Source organism: Lynx canadensis, chromosome B4, assembly GCF_007474595.2.
Source record: "Lynx canadensis isolate LIC74 chromosome B4, mLynCan4.pri.v2, whole genome shotgun sequence".
In the NCBI taxonomy this organism is placed as follows: Eukaryota; Metazoa; Chordata; class Mammalia; order Carnivora; family Felidae; genus Lynx; species Lynx canadensis.
The window spans coordinates 44,731,296-44,757,797 of record NC_044309.1 but is presented as its reverse complement, the minus strand read 5'-3'; the positions used below and the strand labels follow the sequence as shown (position 1 = coordinate 44,757,797).

Here is a 26,502-nt window from a genome sequence, read left to right as displayed (position 1 = left end):
GGAAGGCCTGGATTACTAAATACTTTTCTCTTATGACCTCCTTTGCTGCATGCCAGAGGTTTGGGGTTGTGGTGTTATCATTTTCATTGGCTTCCATATACTTCTTAATTTCCTCTTTAACTTCTTGGTTAGCCCATTCATTCTTTAGTGGGATGTTTTTTAGGTTCCAAGTATTTGTTACCTTTCCAAATTTTTTCTTGTGGTTGATTTCAAGTTTCATAGTGTTGTGGTCTGAAAATATGCATGGTATGATCTCGACCTTTTTGTACTTGCTGAGGGCTGATTTGTGTCCCAGTATGTGGTCTATTCTGGAGAACATTCCATGTGCACTGGAGAAGACTGTATATTCTGCTGCTTTAGGATGAAATGTTCTGAATATATCTTAATTCCATCTGGTCCAGTATGTCATTCAAAGTCTTTGTTTCCTTGTTGATTTTTTGATTAGATGATCTGTCCATTGCTGTGAGTGGGTGTTGAAGACTCCTACTATTATGGTATTACTATCAATGAGTTTATCTATGTGATTAATTGATTTATATATTTGGGTGCTCTCACATTCGGTGCATAAATGTTTATAATTGTTAGGTCTTCTTGGTGGATAGACTCTTTAATTATTTTTTTTATTTTTTATTATTTTATTATTTTTTATTTTTTAAATTTTACATCCAAATTAGTTAGCATATAGTGCAACAATGATTTCAGGAGTAGATTCCTTAATACCCCTTACCCATTTAGCCCATCCCCCCTCCCACAACCCCTCCAGCAACCCTCAGTTTGTTCTTCATATTTCTGAGACTCCTCTATTTTCTCTCCCTCCCTGTTTTTATATTATTTTTGTTTCCCTTCTCTTATTTTCATCTGTTTTGTCTTAAAGTCCTCATATGAGTGAAGTCATATGATTTTTGTCTTTCTCTGACTGACTAATTTCACTTAGCATAATACCCTCCGGTTCCATCCACGTAGTTGCAAATGGCAAGATTTCATTCTTTTTGATTGCCGAGTAGTACTCCATTGTACATGTATATCACATCTTCTTTATCCATTCATCCATCGATGGACATTTGGGCTCTTTCCATACTTTGGCTATTGTTGATAGTGCTGGTAAAAACATGGGGGTGCATGTTAGACCCCTTAATTATGATATAATGCCCTTCTTCATCTCTTGATTTAGTAGGATCTTCTTTAACCTCCATGTACTTGGAGGCTTTCCAAATTTTTTCTTGTGGTTGATTTCAAGTTTCAAAGCATTGTGATCTGAAAATATGCATGGTATCGCTCAGTCCTTTTATATTCGTTGAGGGTTGTTTTGTGACTCAGTATGTGATCTTTTTTGGAGAGTGTTCAACATGCATTTGAGAAGAATGTGTATTCTGTTTCTTTTCAATGAAAAATCTGAATATACCTGTTAAGTCCATCTGGTCCAGTGTATTATTTAGAGCCATTGTTTCCTTAGTGATATTCTGCCTAGATGATCTTTCCATTGTTGTAAGTGGAGTATTAAAGTCCCCTACAATCACGGTATTGTTGTCTATACATTCATTTATGTTTATGATTAATTGATTCATATATTTGGGGGTTATTATGTTCGGGGCATAAACATTTACAATTGTTAGCTCTTCTTGATGGATAGACCCCTTAATTATGATATAATGCTCTTCTTCATCTCTTGTTATAGTCTTTGTTTTAAAATCTAGTTTGTTTGATATAAGTATGCCTACTCTAGCTTTCTTTTGACATCCTGTAGCGTGATAGTTCTCCATCCCCTCACATTCAATCTGCAGGTGTCCTCAGGTATAAAATGAGTGTCTTGTAGGAAGCATAGAGATGTGTCTTGTTTTTTTTATCCATTCTGATATCCTATGTCTTTTGATTGGGGCATTTAGTCCATTTACATTTAGAGTGATTATTGAAAGATATGGGTTTAGTGTCATTGTGTTATCTGTAGGTTTTGTGCTTGTGATGTTGTCTCTGGTCCTTTGTAGGTTTTGCTGCTTTCCACTCATAGAGTCCCCTTCAGGATGTCCTGCAGGGCTGGTTTAGCGGTCATGAACTCCTTCAGTTTTTGTTTGTCTGGGAAAGTCTTTATCTCTCCTTCTATTCTAAATGACAGCCTTGCTGGAAAAGGATTTTTGGCTGCATATTTTTCCTAGTCAGCACACTGAATATTTCCTACCACTCCCTCTGGCCTGCAAGTTTCAGTGGACAGGTATGCTACTACCCTTATGTGTCTACCCTTGTAGGTTAAGGTCTGATTGTCCCTAGCTGCTTATCAGAATTCTCTTTTCATCTTTGTATTTTCTCAGTTTCACTATGATATGTCATGGTGTTGATCTGTTTTTGTTGATTCTGAAGGGAGTTCTCTGTGCCTCCTGGATTTGGATGCCTGTTTCTTCCCCAGATTAGGGATGTTCTCAGCTATAATTTGCTGAAATAAACCTTCTGCCCCTTTCTTCCTCTTATGGAACTCCTATGATATGAATATTATTTTGTTTCATTGAGTCACTTAGGTCTCTGATTCTCCCCTGTGGTCTATTAATTTCCTTTCTCACCTTTTCTCAGCTTCTTCCTTTTCCATAATTTTATCTTCTATTTCACCTATTCTCTCCTCTGCTTCTTCCATCCTTGCTGTCACTGCATCTAGTTTATTTTGCATCTCATTTACAACATTTCCTAATTCATCGTGACTATTTCTTAGGTCCTTGATCTCTGCAGCAGTATATTCTCTGCTGTCTTCTATGCTTTTTTCAAGCCCAGCTATTAGTCTTATGGGTACTATTCTACATTCTTGATCAGATATGTTGTTTCTATCTGTTTTGAGCAATTTTCTGGCTGTCATTTCTTCTTGGAATTTCTGTTGAGAAGAATTCTTCCCTTTCATCATTTTGGCTAGTTTTCTGTCCTTTACATGTTTTAATAGCTTTTTATGTGTCCTGCACTTGCGAGTACTACTATATTAAAAAGGACTGTCCAGGGTCTGGCACTTCAGGAAATGTTTTTGGAGTGTGTTATGTGCACTCCGGTGTTGTGCCTTGGCTGCTGTATCTCACTACTTCTAGTGGTGTATTGGCCCGTCCACCAGGTATGCTTTGATTTTTCATTGAAGCAACCCTGGAAAGGAGGACAAGGTGGGGGGAAGAAACCTTATTGTAAACTAAGAGATAAATGATTAGGGTGGATAGAGAGACCAGTCAGAGAATCAAATAATTTATAGGGCTTAATCCAGAAAGAGATGAAAATAAAGAAGAAGGAGATACAGAAAAGGTGTAAAAAGAATATGGCAAAAGGTCTGATTACACAAACAACCAGACCAAGAAAGAAAAAGAGAGAGAGAGAGAGAGAGAGAGAGAGAGAAAGAAAAAGAAAAAATATGCATAATAAGAATCGACTAAAAATCAAATCAGAAACTGTAAGTCTGAATCCATGGGAGGAAGAAAAAAATTAGGAGAGCAGAAAGATAAGGCAGGGAAAAAGAAGAAAAAAAAGAAGAAAAAAGTAATTAAAAAAAGAAGAAAACAACAACAACAAAAACAGACTCACATACAAAACCACGGGACAGTTGTCCAGTGGTGCCTTGGACCCCGTGGCTGTGCTCGTCTGGAGGAGGGGCCTACTGGTTCCGTGAGTGTCAATCTCACTCCTGGAGAAAAGCCATTGCTAGCCTCGGAGGGGTGAGGTTTGGTGTTAGTGCGTCCTGCCTCCACTGGGTGCCCCCTGCACTGGGTGCCGCTATCTCCTTCCCTTAAGCCCCACTGTGTTGGTGACGGGGAGGAAAATGGTGACACCCTAGTCCTCCCCCTGCACTGGGTGTCTCGAAACACACTGTTCAGGCAGCGCTCCTCGAGCAGCATGGGCGGGAGCAGGCCGGGTTTGTTCGGCTCCCCAGTCTCCCTGCGTCCCGGGCACTCTACTGGGATTCAAAACTCGGTGGCTTAAAGGATCCCTCTCTGCACGGACCCAGAATAGCACTACTCCGCCCGGTGGACAACGGTCCTCTGGCTGGCGCCTGCAGCGTCTTGTTCTTGAAGCATTAGTAAACCCTCTTCTCACAGCACTGCATGGAGGGGACAGCTTTCTTGCAGTGCGCCCCCAGAGCATTACCAAGCCGGGGGCTGGCTCTCCTCCCCACCAGGTGCACGCAGGGCAGCCCGCAGACAGTGGCTGTGGTCCGGAGATAGTCCTGCAACCCTGAAATCTCCGATCTTCACTCCTGGGCTGCTTGCAAAGTAGAAACTGTCTCTCATCTCTCTTTGTATTCTTGTTTTCTGGACCGTGGTCCAGAAAGGTTTCTCTCTTGTCCAAATACAATCCCACACTTCCATAGCCTCTTTCTGCTCCTTTTGTTTCTCCACAGACAGGGTTACCCCCCTCTTCCTTGCCTCCGCAGCCACCCGATTGGTCTCTCCCAATTCTCAAACACGCACCTCTGAACTGCCAAGCTTCTCTCTAGCTCCTGGAGAGGTTTCTGTCCGACTGCAGCCTGGATTCCTAGAATTCCAAGTGATCTCAATACTGCCGAGTTTGAGGGGAGGAGGGAAGTTCTGGTATCCCTCTTGTTGACTCCTCCCTCTTGATTAAATTTAGGTAGCCAGTGTCCCTTGTGGCTCTCCTTTGGACAGTGTAGCTCTAAAGCACGTCTTGGTAGCCTGTTTGCCTTGGAGTACCGTCTGGTCTTTCGCCCTGCACAAACACGCATGAACACGAATGGCCATCCTCTTCAGGTTTGCCCTGGAGCGTCACCTGATCTCCACGGTGCAAGACTATACTGTCATCACCTGCTGGTCTCTTACGAAAATAAGCATATCTTCTTAAATTGTAGACCTTGGTGGATATGCAATGTAAAGTCATGTTATAATTTTCTTAGACGTCAGTCTCCAGGAGGAAGGGAAAAACAAATTGCTCTTTTAACCTTCTGTAGGGCCACAATTTTTGGTTGCTCCTTGAGAGAATCTTTATTCTGAGTCTCCTGAGGAAGACATTGACTGAAATGATGAAGATTGAGGGAGTTGGGAGAAATAGTCCTTAGATTAAAAAAAGCCTCTAATGTATTAACTCTGTTTTCATTCTCTGACTTCCCTCTAGCGCTGACTCACTTGTTATGCTCTGTCTCCACTATCTACTGTGTTTCTCATATTCAAACCAAGACTGGAGGATAGGTCATTAGGATAAATACTTTGTATTGTTTCTGGCTTTCATGTACCCTGTTTGAACTGGCTCTCCTTGATGGTAAGTTGCTAGCGGACAAGGATCACTAAAAACTAAATTGTGTGCTAATTTTATGTGAAACTAGATTGTTACAGCACTCAGGTCAGCAGATACATGTTCCCTTTCCCCTCTCCCCGTAAAAAAGAGACCTCTTACAATAATCAAAGTCATTTCCCAAGTATTGGTTCTGTGCCCTGTCCCTCCTTTTGTTCGTTTTTGGGATGGAGTGTCACCACCCAGCACCTAGCACAGTCTTTTCCATAGAGTGGGTGCTTTATAAAAGTTGATTGAGCTTATTGTCTTTTGTACTTCCTGCCTGATTATGTTCTTTGTAACTTAGTCTCAGGTGGAAGAGACTCATTTCTGTCACTGTGCAAACCTTCCAACTGCCATGAATTTTGCATACACACATACCTCTGCCACAGAACTGTATATTCAAATTCCTCGGAACAGGATGTGTCCTTTGGATGTGGTCCCACTGTGATTCTAATTTTCTCATGTATGGTCCAAGTAGAGCACTTTAACTTTGTTCCGCCAAGGAATAGATAAATGGCCCCGCAAAGAGGACCGGCGAGAATTCTTTATTTTGAGTTTCTAGGTTTTGCATCTCTGCTTCTTACAGTTAAGAGTACATGCAGGGGCGCCTGGGTGGCGCAGTCAGTTAAGCGTCTGACTTCAGCCAGGTCACGATCTCGCGGTCCGTGAGTTCGAGCCCCGCGTCGGGCTCTGGGCTGATGGCTCAGAGCCTGGAGCCTGTTTCCGATTCTGTGTCTCCCTCTCTCTCTGCCCCTCCCCCGTTCATGCTCTGTCTCTCTCTGTCTTAAAAATAAATAAACGTTGGAAAAAAAAAATTAAAAAAAAAAAAAAGAGTACATGCAGATACTTCATCGATGTCAGACTGAGTTTATTCATGTGGACATTTTTAATGTAAATGAGAGCTGAGATTATTTTGTGTATCCATCATTAGACCATTTTGTTTGAGACCTGTGAACATGGGTTGTGCTGTAAGTTCAACCAGCGATCCCTGTGATTTTTTTTTTTTAAAGATTTTTTGGGGGGGAGCAATTTTCGGTTCACAGCCAAATGAGAGGAAGGTACAGAGATTGCCCATATACTCTAGCTGCACACATGCACAGCCTTCTCTGTTATCAGCATCTCTCAGCAGAGTGGCACATTTGTTATATTGGATGAGTCTCCACTGACACATCATAACCGCCTAAAACCCATAGTTTGTTTACATTAGGGTTCACTCTTGGCAGTGTGCGTTCTGTGAGTTTGGGCAAATGTATAATCACCATATATCCATCATTCTGGTCTCAGAGCTAGTATTTTCACCACCCTAAAATTCCCCTGGGCTCTATTCTATTTCTCCCTACTCTCATCCCCTGGCAACTGCTACTCTTTGTATTGTCTCCATAGTTTTATCTTTTCCATAGTGTCATAGTTGGAATCAGACAATATGTAGCCTTTTCAGATTGACTTCTTTTACTTGGTAATACACATTTGAGTTTCCTTTATGTCTTTTCATGGCTTGATAGTTCATTTCTTACTAAGTTTCCTTTGTGTCCTTTCATGGCTTGATAGCTCATTTCTTAGCGCTGAATATTCCATTGCTTGGATGGACCACGGTTTATCCTTTTATCTCGTGAAGCACCTCTCAGTTGCTTCCAAGTTTTGGCAATTGTGAATAAGGCTCCTATACACATCTATGGGCAGTTTTAATAGTTGGCTTCTTAGCATTGTATGGTAATGAGCTAGAATAGAAAATCCACAGAATTTAATAAAAATAAAGAGCAAAGGTAAATGAATGGTTTGAGGGTGAGCTTAGAGTCTGAACTGTGTGATATAGTGGAGGGAACACCAATTCAAACATCTAACTTCTTAATTATGCCACTACTTTGCAGAGCTATTTTTCCTTCAACCCATGAACAGACTTTATACTTTAGTGACACAGAGCCCAAATAGCAACCTGAAATCCTTTTTTTTTTTCTTTTCCCATACTTTTTTCATGCTTACTTATTTCCTGAGACGGTCTTCTCATTTAGGTATTTAGAAATTGGAGGCAGGATGGGTACTGTTTGATTGACTGCTGGAGGGCAATTGGGCCAATATCAAAGATTTTGACTCTAGAGTGTTAGATTTTTATTGTAAAGACAAGAAGGACAAATGAGGTACTAGTTAGGGGAACAGGAACCTTCAAATGAAGCCTTTTGAGTTTTTACAACAAGAGCCAGAAGTCGCTCAGTGTCATGAAGTTTAGGCATTAAGTCTAACAACCGTGGAGGTGGGAATCTTGGCTAGGTGAGGTCCACTTCTCAGGAGAGGGAGGAAGACCATCTTTTCGTAGGAGCTAGTGTTTATGCTAGGCATACTTCACGTTCAAGAGGAGGAACAGCATGCTGTGGTGAAATGATAAGCCGCTGAGGTTTGACAGTGTGACCAGAAAGCTGGAAGGTGTGACTAGAAGCCGTGATCTAAGCTCCTAGCTGACAAAGTGAATATTGTCAGTAGGGGTTGAGGTAAGTTGTGTGGTTTCCCAAATGGAAAAAGGCTTTGCAGCCAAGCAGCCAGGAAGTAAGTAAACAAATGCTTTGTATATACATATGTTTTATGTATTATGTGTCTTTTGAGCAAAAGTGAATTCAGAAGACCTCTCACTGGCTTCTCTCTAAAATGGAAAAATCTAGATTTTATAGTCAATTCCTCTTAATTCGAACCCCCTTGCTCATCAAGCACACATGTAGGCATGGTATCTCTTGTCTGTGCTGCAGTTACGATAACGGACCAGACAGACGTGGTAGTCACAGAGTTTATGTAGAGAAGACAGACAGGTATGGAAGTGCAAAAAGGTAATCTGCAGCTGTCTAGGCTCCATCGTGAGAAGTCTCCACCCTTTCATCAGCTATAAGGATGTAAATCAAAACAGAATAAAGGCTCAGCATTACTAGTGTCTCCACAGGGACAGGAAAATATAAATAGCTAGATCTGAGGGCACAGAATGGTTTTTCTAGGGCGGTAGTAGGATGCCGCCCATGTTTTTCCAGTACTAATGTGCCTGCCCGCCCCTTCCCACCTCCTTTCTTCCGAGCGTCTACACTCCAAAGCTCACATGTTAGGACAGAGAAACTAGCTCAGCCTGTCAGGACTTCTGGATTGCAGTCCTGGCTTTTCTGCTATTTATAGAACCTCAGGAGAGAGAGGGAAAAAATGACTATTTATTTTGAAGTCTGAGAAATCCTATCTGTAGTGCTAATCTCATTGAAGTCTTCCAAGTCTATCAAGTGAGTGATATTCTCATAGAACATGGGAGGAAACTGGCTTGAAGATCGCAAGTGACTGGTTCACATTTTTGCAGATAGAAAGGATTTGAACCTTGGACCTCAAATAATAATATTTAACATGTAATGAGTGCCTACTGCGTGTTTACCAGGTCTGGTTGGCACTTGATAGACCCGGTCTCACTTAACTCTCATAACAACCTGAGAAGGCAAATATTCTCGCTTACTGTGATGAACCCGATGTTTTATAGAAGGGTAGTGACTTGCCCCACATCTCACAGGGAAGCTAGTGCTGGTATTTCAAGCCACATCTGCCTGCTTCCAGAATTCATGCTTTGTAGCATGAGGTTTGTTGCAAATCTAAGCCCTTCTGAATCCATATTCTGTCTGTGCTTTGTATTCAGTGAGGCCTGATTTTAAACATGGGTCAAGACTTAGCAAGAACGTGGGTGTCGGCAAGTCAATTAACTTCATTCGTAAAATGAGGACAGTAATAAACAGCTCTCAGCATTGGAAGGTTTTGATATGGTTGGATGTACAGTGGGTCCTCCAATAAATGATAGTGTCTCTCTCTGCCACCTTTTTGATGACCATGAATACTTCTCCCACCCCTGCTCCCAATGTTCTCTCAGCAGAACTGGTTTTATTTATTTACTTATTTACTTATTTATTTTTGGTGCTAGGATAGAAGGCTAAGATCTTTCTCTGTTTGGAGGTGAACAAAGTCGAACCAGGAGTGGGGTAAAGACAAGAAAATGCCCAGCAGTGTGTATTCTTGAAGTGTCCAGAACCTACCCATGCAACTTTGCTTTGTCTTATTGAATTAAATTAGCCTCTGGGAGGTATTTCAGCTGAGTGCCTGCACGTGATGACAAGTGGTGATTCAGAGATTCAGGACCGCTTTGGGGACAGAAGTGGGGCCAAACACCGGCAACATAACCTAGACATGTTGGTCCTAGCGGTCAGAACAGTCAGTAGCTGTGTTTGTAAAGTAGCATGGAAGTGAGGTGGGCAGCATGAGCAAACTGAAGAATGAGAAATCCTTCTAAAGGACAATGCTTTGGTTGTGGCTCGACGTGGTAAGGGAAAAAAAGAATAAGCAAGGAATTTGGTCAGAGTCGGGTGAAATAAGGGTGAGTTGTCTCTGCATAACCAATTTCTGTTTCTCATCCCACCTCACTCCTCTCTGCCACACCCCACGTTAACCATAATCATGTGATGTGAAGGGCAACGTCAGTTGGTTTCATAGAGCTGTATGTCAGAAGACTGACAAGGACTGTATTACATGACAATGAACTTCAGGGAGATTTGGGTGTATTCTGGTAAGGTCTGACTCATAGAAACAGTTGCAGAGATGAATTTCCTTTAGCTGGAAGGTTGAAGATCTTCACAAAGTAAGGTTCACGCACAAAACTCGAGTGGAAGAATACTTCAATAGTATCTCTTCTTAAAAGATCAAATGTGAGCATTTTCTCACACACCTAGTGATGTATAAATGGGAGCAACTTCACTGGAAGGCATTTGGCAATATGTATCAAAGTTCTTTAACGTATCGATCCCATAATTTTATGTTTAAACATTTTTCCTAAGACAGTATTCAAAAATAAGGCCAAATATTTTTTATGTTAGCAAAAAAACATGGAAACCACCCAGATGCCCAACCGTAGGGGATTGCCTGAATAAATTGTGATATAATCTGTCTGGGTAATGACTATATATGATTTTTAAAATCACATTGTAGATGAATATTTTTTAAATGAGGAAACATTTATTAGGAAATAATCAAAAACATCATGTATGGAACGATTCCAACTTTGATAATAAACCCAGTGTGTGGATAGAAAAACTAGAAGAATATATGCCAAAATTTTTGTAGTGGAATTATGGACATGTAAAAACAATTTCTAAAATACATTTATCTGTAGTACACATAAATGGAGAAAAGAAATAATACATTTTTTTCAAATAGCAACATGGAAGACAAAGTTTCTAACAGGCTATTTAAGAGTTAAAGAATTTAGTTACTTAGAATTTAGAACAAAACTGTGTTCATTTATATGTTCAGTCCTCAAATAATTGATTTTGACTGTTACTTTGCAAAGAGTTCGAAGTGGTTGGTTAGTTGAAATGGAGGAAGATATACCTCAACATCAGCCTTTTGATATAATTTCCTTTCACCACTTTGGTCAAGAGGAGGGGCACTGATTTTTGTAGTGTGAGCACCATTCAGAGACAATTCATTTCTGCCTTCTGTCTTATAGTCCTGACGCACACAAGGGATCCAGGATTGGAAAGGCCAGCTTCTTCCACCGCATATCTGGATCAGTGTTCTCCACCTGCATCACTGCCTGGCATAGACACAGGTAACATTTGCTTTTGCTTTCTCTTATCTTTGTTATCTGAGTATCCTACTAGTCCCACTTATAAAGAAAAAATTCTCAGGAAAAAAGATGCTAGGAATATGGCATTTTATTACAAGTGGCTTGGCATGGATACGGGATTGCTAGAAAAGAATTTTCTAATGATCACATCAGAACTGCATGAACTCTAAAGGATGTGAAAACTATTGCAGCATTCACGGGAAGCTATTTTCTTTTTCTCAATATGCTGCGTGTTTTGCTTTATGTTGAATTACTTACATATTATCCATCTTAAAGGACTGAATAAGTGAAAACATTCCTGTTCCTTAGGAAATTAGGGAAAATGTGAAGAAGTTAGAAAATTTTAGAAATTAATTAAAAAATTGAAAAAGGATATAGTTACATGTGCAATTTGTTTTCCACGTTTTCTGCTCCTTAAATATCATCTCTTCACACTGATTAATATAAGAACCAAGGTAAATTTTAGACATTTACTATTTAATAATTTCTTGTTATGTTGATATTAATATAGCTCAAATCCTTTATGGATATTAACTAATGACTGCCTATTGACAAATTTTATTTTCACAGAGGCTTCTGTGGCAACATCATACACTAGAACATTATTTCTAAAATTCAAATATACATGGAATCATTTGGGATTAAAAATACAGGAGTCTTGGCTCCAACTAAGAGATTTTTTTAATCGTTATTTTTTAATTAATTTATTTTTGTTTTGAGAGAGAGAGCATGTGCAAGTGGGGGAGTGGGGCAGGGAGAGAGAGAGAGAGAGAGAGAGAGAGAGAGAGAGAGAATCTTAAGTAGGCTCGATACTCAAAACAGAGCCCGACATGGGGCTACCTGGGATTATGACCTGAGCCAAAATCAAGAATCAAATGCTCAACCAACTGAGCCACCCAGGCACCCCTAAGAGATTTTTATTCCACACACCTTGCATGGGGCACTGGAATCAGATTATTGAGCAATCTGTGATGTTAACCCTTAATAATTCTTTTGCAGATGGTTTATGGGATGTATTTTGGGAAACACTCTAGTAGAGTCATGTCATAACTGAAAAGAATGCGAGAACTTTGTAATATTTATATATAGATCTGAATGTGTATATTAAGGCTTTTTAAGGCAAGATACTTATATTTTTTCAGAACTTCAGAAACAGAATTTTTGTTTTTTGAATTGATAGTTTTAAAATGGTCTCAGTAATTTACAATGGTGCCGCAAATTTGCCCAACATTTGTATATGTACATTGAACATTTGGAGTTAAATTGGCTGGGTGAATATGACTCAGCCTATTCAGTGTATTGGTAGATTAAAAAAAAAACACCTTTCTGTATTTCTAATCATAATGGCAATAATCACTAGAAGTATAAATGAGTTTAACAGAAATATTGAAAGGTTTTCGCTTTCCTGTATATATCAGGCTCAGTCCACATGCTTTGTGCACTTGAAGGAGTTAAACACACCTCCCCTTACACATACAGATACACACACACACTTCTAGGTATGTTTCTTGTATATTTCTATAGACTGACACTGTAATTTTTCTTTGGAAAGAAATCATCCTGTTGTGAGGTTTTAATGCAAAACACGTTTCCCTTCTTCCTGTAGAGATGAGCGATCAGAAAGTGATTTATTCCACCCTGAGATTTCTTCAGTCTCCTTCAGAGTCACAAAATAGAATAAGGCCAGGTAGGACTCAAAGGCCTGGGAAAACTGATGACAAAGGTATGTGTCTTAAGCATCTCTTTCAAACTTTGACGTTTGAAAAAAAGTTCCTGTCTGTCCTTCAGGTTCTCAAATGGTGATAGGAAATGATAATGGCGTAGGTAGCAGAGCAAGTCTTTTTTTTTTTTTTTTAAGTTTGTGAGAATGGAGAAATTGATGAATTCTTTTAGATTCATAAAGCCAATAAAATGTTTTTATTCAAATTTCTGATCAAGAGGAATTTTTGAGGCCATTAAAAGTGAAGGACAGATTACATTCTCAAGAAAACACTGCATTTCCTAGAGAAATAAAGGTCTTAGAGACTGCTTGAAAAATGACAATATTTGTTAGAAACGATGTTTTTATTCAGATAGAAGGTGTTTTAGGTGTCTTAAATATTTACCAAACCTTAACGGCAATGAAGAAACAGAAGGAGCATTCATTTTTTTTTCTGTTCTCTTTTCTGTTCTACCTTCAAATATTATCACGAGCTCTAAAGTGAGAATGACTTTTACTGTTTTAATTTAGTGACAGAGATACAGTTTTCAGATCAAGGACCTCAAAAATAGGAGGCTAAATATAATATTGTCTAGGGAAAAATAGAATTGATGAAAAAGAAAGGAAATTTGATTTCTAGAAATTAAAAAAAATTTTTTTTAATGTTTATTTATTTTTGAGAGAGACAGACAGAATGCGAGCAGAAGAGGGGTAGAGAGAGGGAGACACAGAATCCGAAGCAGGCTCCAGGCCCTGAGCTGTCAGCACAGAGCCTGATGTGGGGCTGGAACTCACAAACTGTGAGATCATGACCTGAGCTGAAGTCGGATGCTCAACCAACTGAGCCACCCAGGCCCCCCTATTTCTAGAAACTCGTTTAAGGATAGATCCCAATCACATTTCCAGCTTCAGAATATCCACTGTTGGCTACCAATTCCTCAAGAATATTGACTGCTTTTTTGTTCCTCTTCATGATTAGTTGTGATCACAGGAAAGAGTATACAATGTCCGTGTGGATTCTTATAAATGTGTATTATGTCTATTGCCTTCTGTGCTTCTTTTTGAAAACTTGGTTAGATTTTTTTAAATTGAAGGATAGTTGACATGCAATGTACCTTAGTTTCAAGTGACAGCATAGTCATTGGACAGCTCTCTATTTAGTAAGGGAAGTACTTTTAAAATCCTATTGGACTGTTCTTATGTGTAGTATTTCTACAGTGGGTGTATATCAGTCAGAAGTCTGAGACCTTATTTTTATTTTTCATAAAAGGGAGAGGGGCAGAGAGAGAATCTCAAGCAGGCTCCTTGCTGAGCCTGACACAGGGCTGGATTCCATGACACTGGGATCATGACCTGAGCCAAAATCAAGAATCAGATGCTCAACTGACTGAGCCACCCAAGCGCCCCAGAAATCTGAGACTTTAAAACTGTAATTATTAGGTTATGAATTTAAATCAATTGGTATGATATATTTTTGTAAAAATTTTAGGGAAGATTGTCTCTTTGTTTCAAATGGTATCCCAGGCTAAGGTTAGTAGGGGCCATGCTCTGCCCCTGATAATTATCTTTCTTTTTATTTAAAGAGTTTTCAGTGCCCTGGCATCTCATTGCAGTGATTCTTGGGATCCTCTGTTTACTACTATCGGTGACAGTTGCAGTGTTGGGGACAAAGAGTGAGTAATTGAAATATATCCTTCAAGCCTGAGTAAATAGCAGGGAACGCTAATTGTGCAAATATTAATTGTGCTCCATTAATTGTTCCCGACTCCCATCAGGGAATGTCCCAGGTGGCTCTTTCTGGGTGATTTTTTCCATAGACATGTCACAGTGCTATTTTCATGTTACTTACTTATTCCAGTGACTCTGTGGTTCAGGGAGTTGTCTTACTGTGTATAGTACATGATAACATTCCTCCAGTTACAGGACTTAGTCATATTCTGACTTCTGAGTTTAGATCACTGTGATTCTTAAACATTCTTCAAGAAATAGCTGTTCAGAAGAAATTAAGACTTTCTTGTGATGTTTTTTTAAGTATTTAATGAAGATATAGTTTAGTGGAAAGAGTGATTCTGTACATGGACATTAGATGATCTTGAATACAACTTTTTAAATGTTTTTTTAGTTTATTTATTTATTTTGAGAGAGACAGAGACAGCGTGAGTGGGGGAGGGGCAGGGAGAGAGGGAGAGAGTGAATCTCAAGCAGGCTCCGAGCTGCCAATGCAGAGCCCCACATGGGTCTTGAACCCAGGAAACTGCAAGATCATGACCTGAGGCCAAAACAAAGAGTCAGATGCTTAACTAGTTGAGCCACCCAGGTGCCCCTTAAATTCAACTGTTATCTTTTATTTGAATTTCTTGACATTTTTCGAGAAAATTACTAATATGTTACACTCAGATAAATGTACATATTTAAATCTTTCTCTCTTTTCTTCTGTGGATATTCTATCTCCTCCAATAACAATGATGCTATTTCCTTATGTGTCTCAGCACAGTTTTTCATGCTCAGATGTATTGTTAAAAGTTGATTGACTGATTTTTACTTTGGTACCTATTTATAAATGATGCACTAACTTTTAAAAAAAAACAAAACTGAATTATAAGGTGTTACCATCATAATTTTATTTATTTATTCTACACTCAGGTTACTAACAGTGTGAAATTTGGTGGTTCCATTTCTATGGTTAGTTTATTGAGGTGTTACTTTCTAAATGTCAAATTACTCATTTAAAGTAATGAAATGGGTTGGTTATCAAAGTGAGACTTTCCTTTGTCTTACATTTTAACAGTTAAGCCGTATGAGTACTTTTATATTATATCTATGCTATTAATTTTAGTTTTTCAGTATATTCAAGAAAACCATCAGCAGAGGGAAAAGATAAGAAATTTGAGTCAAGAGTACCAAATTGTGCAAAATGACAGCTACTTCAAGGAGCAACTTTTGACAAATAAGATTTTGGAATGTAACAGTCGTGAAAATGAAAGTCTTCAGCAGAAAATGAAGCAGGATTTTATAGAAAGGACATGCCAGAGAAAAAATATAGGTATGGAGGGAAGGGAAGATTGCATGATTTTCTTTTATTTCTTCCCCTCCCAGAAGGTTTGAGGCTAAATAGACAGGTTTGCGATCTATGCTAGTGGTCTAGGTTTACCAGGCAACTTTTTATTTCTACTTCTGAGATGTAATATGAGTGTTCGGGTTTGCCTGTATCAAATATGAGACTGAGACTCCAGGAGCCATTTGGATTAGTAGGGCTCTATATTTCCCCCAAACTCAATGACAAGCCCTGCATTTCTACTGCTCCCAGAAGGTGAAATCGTGTGTCAGCTTCCCTGAAAACTTGGATCATTTTGGACCTGTGGGCAAATTAGGCACTCCGCTTTGTTGCTGACATGAAATATGGAGGCTATAAGTAAAAACGTACTTCGGCTAAAATGGGCACAATGCCTTTCATTTGGATGCTCTTGGAAAGATGATTGTGTGCGTGTGTTCCCATTCTGCCTTGAGTTGAGATATTTGGCCTGTATGCTCTCTGCAGTGCTCCTGCAAGTTTTGCCTATGTGTTGATGTTTGTGCAACTCGGTGTGATAATACCATTAAAAACATCCAAGAGATAAGAATATTAAATCTCACATAATAAACTCTGTTATCATGTATAATGGTGGAATGAACTGACCTGGTTAATTAACAACTATTAAATATTTGTTTAGGATTTGGAGTTTACAAAGATTTTGCATATTTAATATCATTTCAATATGGTAGGTTGTAGGAATTTATCTTCTCTGTTATTAAAGAATCAATGCTATTTCAAAAATTTGATACATTATAAAATATATGAGGAAAAGAAAAAAATCCCAAAGAATGTTTCTTTTATTTAGAAGACATTCCAGAATCTTTTTATTTTTTTTAAATTTTATTATTATTATTATTTAATGTTTATTTATTTTTGAGACAGAGGGAGACAGAGCGTGAGTGGGGGAGGGGCAGAGAGAGAGGGAGACACAGAATCCGAAACAGGCTCCGGGCTCCGAGCTGTCAGCACAGAGCCAGAATCGGGGCTCGAACCCACGAACCATGAGATTATGACCTGAGCCGAAGTCGGACGCTTAACCGACTGAGCCACCCAGGCGCCCCCATTATCTGTTTAAAAACTTACTTTTATTGTTTTAAAAACAGCTTTCTTGAGGTATTATTAACATGCAAAAGTTGCACATATTTACTGTATATCATTTGACAAGTTTGGACATATGCATATATCTGTAAAATCATCCATAATCAGGGTAATAGACATATCCATTACCTCCAAAAGTTTTCTCATGTCTCTCTTTTTGGGAGTGGGTAAGAACACACAAGATTCACCCTTTTAACAAGTTTTTCAGTGCACACTTCAGTATTGTTAACCAAAGGCATTTTGTTGTACCACAGATCTTTAGAACTTAATCATCTTGCACAACTGAAACTATATACCCATTGAACAAAAAACTCCTTACTTCCCCCTCCTGTAGCCACTGGCAACCACCTTCCACTTTCTGTTTCTCTGAATTTGACTATTTTTTGTATCTCATATAAGTGGAATCATGGAGTATTTGTACTTCTGTGATTGGCTTATTTCATTGAGCATAATATCCTCAAGGTTAATCCATGCTGTTGCCTATGCAGGATTTCCTTTTTCTAAAGGCTGAAGAGTATTCTATTGATTGTATATATCACATTTTCTTTATCCATTCATCCATTGAGGGACACTCAAGGTTGTTTTCATATCTTGGCTGTCGTGAATAGTGCTGCAAGGAATATGAGAGCTATCTCCTTGCATTCCAGAATCTTGATGAACGTAATATTGTCATTATTGATGATACTAAGATTTTACTTAGTTATGGAGGGCTGATAAATATATGGCTCTGCTTAATGGAATAGCAGGTAATGTTTCACCTTATATATTGCAGGCAAACTCTATGAAAGCGACTGGTCCTGTTGTGGAATAAAGTGTTACTATTTTATTCCTGAATATAAAAACTGGAAGGGATGTAAACAGACATGCCAAAGCTATAATTCATTTCTTCTGAAGATAAATGAATCAAGATGAACTGGTAACACGGACTGTTACATTCCCTTTTATTTTCTTGCACCAGGTCTCTTACCCCTGGACCCAAGATGATGAGGATGTGGCAATCCAGACAGAGGGACCTTCAGTTATCCTCTGGGTTGTATCTATTGAGTGAGCACAAGTTGTGTAGTTAAGAAGGTTAAGGGTTCTGGAAAACCCTGCCTACTGATGGGCATATATGATGCTGCCACTTACTAAGCATTCCTATATTATCTATTCATGATGACCATTAATATTTCCAAAATGGAAAACCCCCTTGAAGATTCACTTTGGAGTTTTGCATTCATTTCCTTTTCTAAGGCATCTTCAGAACAGCTCACTGAAAAGCATGGCTCTCCTTCAATAGAGCTCTTAACACTTTGGTATTTGCAGCCTGGAAGCAGTGGTTATTTATCCTTCTAAGGTGGCAACTAAGAACCTGGAGGCAATCTGATCCAGTAGGTACTATTAGGAATCCAGGAGCCAGACTGCTTGGTATCAGGCAAAATCCAGTTCTGCCACTTTCTAACTAAGTGACCTTGGGTGAATTACTTGGCGTCTGGGTCTCAGTTTTTCCAGCTGCAAAATGGAGATAATAATGAGTAACATAAAAGTGATAACAGTTTTACGAATTAGCCTAATGGTGATTTTCATTGCATCTGTACATAACATTTATTTGATCAATATTCTAATATATCGTATCGATGTATATATTTTTAAAATGAATTGTAAAAAGAGAAAATAAAGTGACAATATCAAAATTATCTTTTAAGTTAATTACCAATAAAAACTATCCACATACACAGAATGTTTTTTACTGAGAAATGTTTTCAAAGATCAGTCTGAAACGTCTACTTATCACTTAGAGAAACAACACAAAATTTATATGCAAATCTAATAGATGTTTTAAATCACAACATAAAAAAATTATGATATGAAGTCATAAAATTATTTTTGTTTGTTGCAGTAAAACCCACTTAAATTTAAACCTATATTTTAAAATACACTCACACATTTGATCAGACATTATAGGCCACTTTGATATATTACATTTTTTGACATAGCAAATATTTCCAAATACTACCCCTTTTCCCTTCACCCTTTCTAACTACTAAACTATAGCAAGCCTTTCTCAGCTCTGATGCACAACTTCTTATATATACTTATTTTAATAAATTTGTTTTGAAAATTCCTTTCTTCATCTACGAATATGTAATGATCACTGTCAGTATCCTTAAATATTTTTCTGGAGCATGATTTTGAGTAGTTTCATAGTGTCATAAATTATTTAACAAGTCTATTGTTAGATACTTAAATTTACATTTTTTTCGTGTTTTAAATAATTCATGAGACTGGCAGCCATTTTTGTTTTTATTCTATTAAAAAAATTTTTTTAAAAGAGTGCTCCATTTTTTTTTTTTTAATTTTTAAGTTTACTTATTTATTTGAGAGACACAGACACAGTGTGAGTGGGGAAGGGGCAGAGAGGGACAGAGAGAATCCCAAGCAGGCTCGGAGACTGATGCGGGGCTTGAACTCATGAAACCACAAGATCATGACTTGAGCTGAAACAGACAGTCAGATGCTTAACTGACTGAGCCACCCAGGCACCCCAGGAGTTCTCCATTTAATTTTAATTTTAATTTTAATTTTATTTGAGAGAGAGAGAGAGCATGAGCAGGGGAGGAGCAGAGAGAGAGGGAGAGAGAATCTTAAGCAGGCCCCATGCCCAGCATGGAGCCCAACTTGGGGCTCAATCTTATGACAGTGAGATCATGACCTGAACTGAAATCAAGAGTTGGATGCTTAACTGACTGAACCACCCAGGAACCCCTTGGCAGCCATTTTTAATACTAAGTAAATAATCTATGATAAATAATTACTTCAGAAGATAAAAGCACAGGGATGGATGGGAAGAGAGGGTTTTCTAGGAAGTAGAGATGAAGGATGGTATGGAACATAGCAGAGTACCAGCCATAGAAATAGCTGGGACCTTTATCTGGTTTTTTCATTTATCTAACCGATGGGAGCTAGTCACATGATATGTTTTGTTTCCTTTACAGACCTTCATTCAAACCCAAACTTATAGGAATTACTACTGGATTGGATTATCATATAATCGAGGAGAAAGAAAATGGAAATGGATTGACAGTGACCCACTTTTGGGGATGTAAGTCTCTGGAATGAATGCATTCAAACTCCAGCATTGGTGTTGGAATCAGGATGTATCTGTATCTAAAAAGAATCTTGTCTTGTTTCCCACAGTTTTCCCACAGAGGTCATTGGTAAGAACAAGTAGAATGATTAAGAAAATGTTTTAGGAAGTATAATTAAAAAGGAAGGGAAATGTCATGCAGATTATTAACAAAATTATGATCCTAGGCACATGCTCAGACGTATGTGTTATGACACACACAAAATAAACCAAAATTATAAAGTACCTCATTCTGACTGAATTATAGTGATCCCTCCCACAATGACAGATGAGTATTTTGAGGATACCCCAAATTCATCTGACACACCTTTGTAGATGGTCCCTGAGTTATAATGGTTTGACTTATAATTTTTCTACTTTACAATAATGTGAAAGCAATATGCAGTAGAATTTGTACTTTGAAAATTTCATATGATCTTTTTCTGGGCTGGTGATGTGCAGTATGATCTCTTGTGATGCTGGGAGCTGCAGCTCTCAGTCAGCCACGTGATCCCAGTCAGCCACGTGATCACAAGATCACCAACCCGGACACTTACAACCATCCTGTACCCATCCAACCATTCTGGTTTTCACTTTCACTATCGGATTCAACAAATCACTGGAGATACTCAACACTTGAGTATAAAATAGGCTTTGTGTTAGATGGTTTTGCCTAACTAAAGGCTAACATCGGTGTTCTGATCATATTTAAGGCATGCTAGGCTAACCTAGTAGGTTAGGTGTATTAAATGCATTTTTGACTTAGGATATTTTCGATATGTGTGAAATATTATCACATCATATGATCTGTATATTGTTAGTTATATTATTTATAGACATAAATATACATGAGTATACACACACACATGCATACATATATCTTCACTATGGTTTTATTTTGAGTTTGTTTCTTTATGCAAGTAAGTGAGTAAGTAAGTGATCTCTATACCCAATATGGGGCTCAACCTCATGGCCCTGGTCGCATGCTTTTCCAACTGAGTCAGCTAGGCAACCTTAAAGTTTTATTTTGAAGTGCAGTGTTTTGTAAACGCTTGGGTTTATATTTAGTTATAATCTTCTTTTAAATTGCTCAATGATTTTTAAAAAATCTTAATTGTTACACTTTTGATTTCTAGGGGTTCTGTTTTAAGTTTTCAAATCTTGCTAGTTACTCATATTTTCAAACTGTCTTTTGAAAGATATCAAACATACTTGTTTATATTTGGTATCCGATAATTCTAATATTTGAAGTCTGTGGGTCTACTCTATTGTTTCTGCTTGCTTTTGTTCATGGTGTCATTTCCTTTGTAGTGTTTAGTGATTTTTGTTTTTCTTTTTGAGCTGCTGTGGAAATTATTTGGGGACTGAGATGAAGGTTGCTTTTTCAAGGAATAATTAGCTGTTTTTGGATACCTTGGGGTATGGTGTATCTGGGCCACTTTTAATTCTAAATTTAGGTCCTACAAGTAGTGTGATTTTGGGCTGCAAACTTACAAGAGATGTCATGAAGGAGATTACTTCAATATAGTCGTAGTGAGTACACTTCTAGGCAAAGACCTCAGAAGCATAGAACAGAAAGGCTCATGGGCCAAATTAAGATGCCTAAATTGTACAGTTAATCAAATCAATTTAAAACAAATAGCACTATGCAAGGGGAAAGAAATGGGATAGCTTTTCACAGTGGGCTGGAATGGGATCAATTGTCAAACTCAGGATAGGGTGCCAGCGGGTAAAAGGATTACTCGAATCCTGGTTTAAGTAATCTTCATATGGCCTGATTCTTCTGCATACCGCTTTCATGATAATGGTGTGGTTTCTAGGACATCACTTGAGTTTTGACTAAGAGGGCCCACCAAACAGAAGGTTCTATGGCCAGCATACACATTTTCTCTATTGGGGAGAGTCAGGAACACGTAAGCCCGGCCACAACTGCAGCTTTTCAGTGAACCTGCTGAGCAGGTATGGATTTTATTTGGGTTTTTTTAGGCAGAGGGCCAGTATGCATGTCATCAGTGGGAGGTGAGTTTAAGACCTCATGGATGTTGAGTATCTCTGTTCATAGTGTATATTTGAGTGAGACATTTAGTGCTGCTTGGTTCTTTCTTCCTTTCCTATGCTCTATTTATTGTATATATACCTGACATGTCTCCAAGTTTACTGATTTACTTATCCATATATATTTAATACATCTTATGCTTTCTGCCCATGCCTCACAAGATAGTTTCATTTATCTCCCTTCCTTCCTTCCTTCCTTCCTTCCTTCCTTCCTTCTTTCTTTCTTTCTTTCTTTCTTTCTTTTCTTTCTGTAAGAGATTTGGATATTCAAATACATAGCAAATACAAATTATATGAGGGATGGAAAGCAGGCTTACTGTATCGTGACTCCATAGCAATATTGCAAGGTAATTTTGCCTTCTAACAAAAATTCCCAGTGTAAAATAAAATGAGAGATTATTATGGGATCAAAAGGTTGATATTCTGTTTAATAGGCTAAGACCAAAAGAAAATCTTTTACTGATGAAGTTATAATATTTCCATTTTCTAGATATTTAGGCAATGGACTTAAAAAATTATAATTTATGTTATTGTCAGCTTCAGAATTAAACAGCTGAGCGTATATGCTTTCTGTTCTACAGGCACTATGCATTCATGAATATTTCTGGGAGAGGACAATGTGCATTTTTATCTTCAACAAGAATAACAAATGCTGAGTGCTCCCAGATGTACAATTGTATCTGTGAGAAGACAATTGGTGATATTTTCTTTCCCTGCTTCAATAATTATAAGAAAAGATGAGATAGAATTTTGTAATTTTTTTTGTTTGTTGCTGTGATAATTTGTGATTATTTACAAACTAATGTTTTTGATAGCAGGACTTAGTTTACTGTGGAAACGGAGATGAGTTAGAGAAGGAAGAAAATGTTCTTTTTGGACTATGATTTAAGAAATCAGATACCTGATCTTTTCTTGAGGAAGAGGGCAAGATTTTGTCTTTGGAGAGCAATTTCCCCTCTCTTTAATGGCCCTGAGAAATTCTCTCTTTCTATTTCCCTGAAGCAATTAGACATCTCTGATAGTCTAGTCTTTTCCTTATTAATAGGCTAGGTCTTTCCTTATTAATAGGATGAATCATTTAAATAGCCTCGGCTTTGAGGGATGGCACGATTAAGAACTAAAAAATAGTTATCTAGCCTCCCCTCTCCCATCTAGATAATCACCTCTCATTAAAATGTTTTTCTTTTGCTATAATTTTATACTTCCTGAATAGTTGAAACAACAGTATAGAAACTCTCATGGGGCACCTGGGTGGCTGAGTTGGTTAAGCATCCGACCTTGGCTCAGGTCATGATCTCATGGTTTGTGAGTTCGAGCCCCACGTCGGGCTCTGTGCTGACAGCTCAGAGCCTGGAGCCTGCTTCAGATCCTGTATCTCCCTCTCTCTCTCTCTGCCCCTCTCCTGCTCACACTCTGTCTTTCTCTTTCTCAAAAATAAGTAAACATTAAAAAAATGAAAAAAAGCCCTTTCATATAGTCTTTGCACATTTACCATTTGTTAATATTTTGTTCTATCTGTACTTTATGGTCCTTCTCTCTCTCCCCTCCCCCCACCCTGCTCACCTGTTTGATAATAAATCGGGGTCATTATGTCCCTTTCCTAAATGTTTTATTAGAACTGTACTTTGTCTTGTATAACCACAGTAAAATTATCAAAACCAAGAAATTTAGCATTGACAGAGTACTGTGTTTTCATCTATAACCCATATTCAAATTTGTCAACTATCCTGATTATATCATTTATAGGCATTTTTCCTGCACGTTTCAGGGTCATATGATACATTTAGTTGTGATGTACCTTTTTGGTTTTTTTTTACATTTTATTTTAGAGAGAGAGAGAGAGCGTGAGAGGGGGAGAGCCACAGGGAGAGAGAGCAGGCTCCATGCTCAGTGCTGAGCCCAACGCAAGACAATCTCACGACCCTGGAATCATGACCTGAGCCAAAATCAAGAGTCACTTGCTTAACTGACTGAACCCCCCTCTCAGGTGCCCCAGTTGTGATGTTTCTTTACTCTGGGAGAATTCCTCAGGGTTCTTTGTTTTCCTTGACCTTGACATTTTAAAATACAACTTTACTGAGTTATTCTTTCATGCAATAAAACGCATCCATTTTAAGTCACGAGGTCAGTGGGTTTTTAACAAATGTATACATCTCTTAAACACCATCGGGTCAAGACATAGAACATTTCTATCACCTGCAAAAGTTCCTTTCTTCCCTCTCACTACCCACTGGTTCCCAGACAACCAGTTACACATCTGTCACTAAAGGATTAGTTTTGACTGTGAGAGAATTTCATAATCATGTACTCTTTCATGTATCAGTAGTTCATTCTTTTTTTTTTTCTGAATAGTATTCCATTGTACCAATGTACCAGAGTTTATTCACCCACCTATGGATATTTGATGTAGTTCTTATTTTTGTCTATTATGAATAAACCTGTCATGAATACTTTTGTATAAGTTTCTGTGTGGACATGTGTTTTCATTTTTTTTTAAGTTTTTTTTATTCATTTTGAGAGAGAGAGAGAGAAAGAGAGAGAGAGCATCTGCATGTACTAGTGGGAGGGAGGCAGAGAGAGGAGAGAGAGAATCCTAAACTGTGCTTACAGCACAGAGCCTGAGGCAGGGCTCCATCTCATGAACCATGAGATTATGACCTGATCTGAAATGAACAGTCTGACGTTCAATCTACTGAGCCACCCAGGTGCCCTCCTCCCCCCCTTTTAAGTTCATTTATTTATTTTGAGATTTTTTTTAAATTTTTAAGTGTTTGTTTATTTTTGAGACAGAGACAGAGACAGAGTGTGAGCAGGGAGAGAGAGGGAGACACAGATTCTGAAGCAGGCTCCAGGCTCTGAGCTGTCAGCACAGAGCCCGACGTGGGGCTCGAACTCACAAACCATGAGATCATGACCTGAGCTGAAGTCAGATGCTCAACCGAGTGAGCCACCCAGGCACCCCAATTTTGAGATCATTTTTTAAAATTATTAAATACCTAGGAGTTTGATAGTTGAGTCCTATGGTAAGTGCATGTTTAATTTCATAAGAAACTTCTAGTTTGTTTTCCAGTGTGGTTGAAACATTTTACTTTCCCAGTAGCAACATATGAGAGTCCCAGTTGCTCCAGATCATTGCCAGTACTTGATACTATAAGTCTTTTAAAATTTTAGCCATTATGGGGCGCCTGGGTGGCTCAGTCGGTTGGGCGTCCGACTTCAGCTCACGTCACGATCTCGCGCTCCGTGAGTTCGAGCCCCGCGTCGGGCTCTGGGCTGACTGCTCGGAGCCTGGAGCCTGTTTCCGATTCTGTGTCTCCCTCTCTCTCTGCCCCTCCCCCGTTCATGCTCTGTCTCTCTCTGTCCCCAAAATAAATAAACGTTAAAAAAAAATAAAATTTAGCCATTATGGTAGATGTGTAATGGTATCTCACTGTATTCTTTAATTTGCATTTCCCTGAAGACTAATAACATTGAGCATCTTCTCATGCGTTTTTTTGGCCATTTGTAGATCTTCTTTTGTGAAGTGTCTGTTTAGTTTTTAGCCCATTGAAGTGTCCGTTAAGTCTTGTTTTAAGTTGGAGTTATGAGTACTCTTTATGTAATTTGTATACAGATTATTTGTTAGATATATGTATTGCAATACTTTCTCTCTGTCTTCTCTTTTCATTTTTTTTTTAATGTTTATTTTTGAGAGAGAGAGAGACAGAATGCGAGTGGGGGAGGGGCAGAGAGAGAGAGAGAGAGAGAGAGAAGGAGACACAATCTAAAGCAGGCTCCAGGCTCTGAGCTGTCAGCACAGAGCCTGATGTGGGGACGAACCCACAAACCGTGAGATCATGACCTGAGCCGAAGTGGGATGCTCAACCGACTGAGCCACCCAGGGGCCCCTCTTCTTTTTCATTTTCTTAGTGGTGTCTTCCCGGAAGCAAAAGTCTTACATTTTCGATGAAGCCTAATGTGGTTTTTTTTTTTTTTTCTTTTTTGGTGCTTTTTATGCCTTATCTAAGAAATCTTTGCCTACGTTAAAGTCACAGAGATTTTTCTCCAATGTTTTCTGCTAGAAGCTTTATAGTTTTGATTTATATGTTTAGTCTGTACTCATTTCAAGTTAATTTTTGGGTGTGAGAAAGGGTTGAGGCTTATTATTATTGTTGTTTTTATTTTAATTCTCATTAGTTTACATATAGTGTTGCATTAGTTTCAGGTATATAATATAGTAATGCAACACTTCTGTACAACACTCTGTGCTCCTCACAAGATGTGAACTCCTTAATCCCCATCACTTATTTAACCCATTCCCGCACCTTCCTTCCCCCTGCTAATCAGTTTCTTCTCTATCATTAAGAGGCTCTTTCTTTATTTATCTCTCCCTCCCTCATATTTTCCCTTTGCATTTTTGTTTTGTTTCTTAAATTCCACATATGAGTGAAATCATATGGTTTTGGTCTTTCTCTGACTGTTATTATTTTGCTTAGCATGATGCACTCTAGCTCCATCCGAACCATTGCAAATAGCAAGATTTCATTCTTTTTTTATGGCTGTGAAAGTAGTATTCCATTATCTATCTATCTATCTATCTACCTACCTATCTACCTACCTATTATCTATTA

General features: G+C 38.4%; 1 protein-coding gene across 1 annotated transcript; it reads left to right on the top strand.

Moving 5' to 3' along the window:
* Positions 1–12,469: 12,469 nt before the first annotated feature.
* Positions 12,470–22,661, top strand: LOC115518907 (killer cell lectin-like receptor 2). The gene is given in 7 exon segments (XM_032593722.1): positions 12,470–12,584; positions 14,144–14,233; positions 15,397–15,603; positions 17,504–17,634; positions 17,636–17,647; positions 19,707–19,813; positions 22,474–22,661. Coding segments are annotated over 7 exon segments (822 nt in total). The 3' UTR covers positions 22,634–22,661.
* Positions 22,662–26,502: the final 3,841 nt, after the last annotated feature.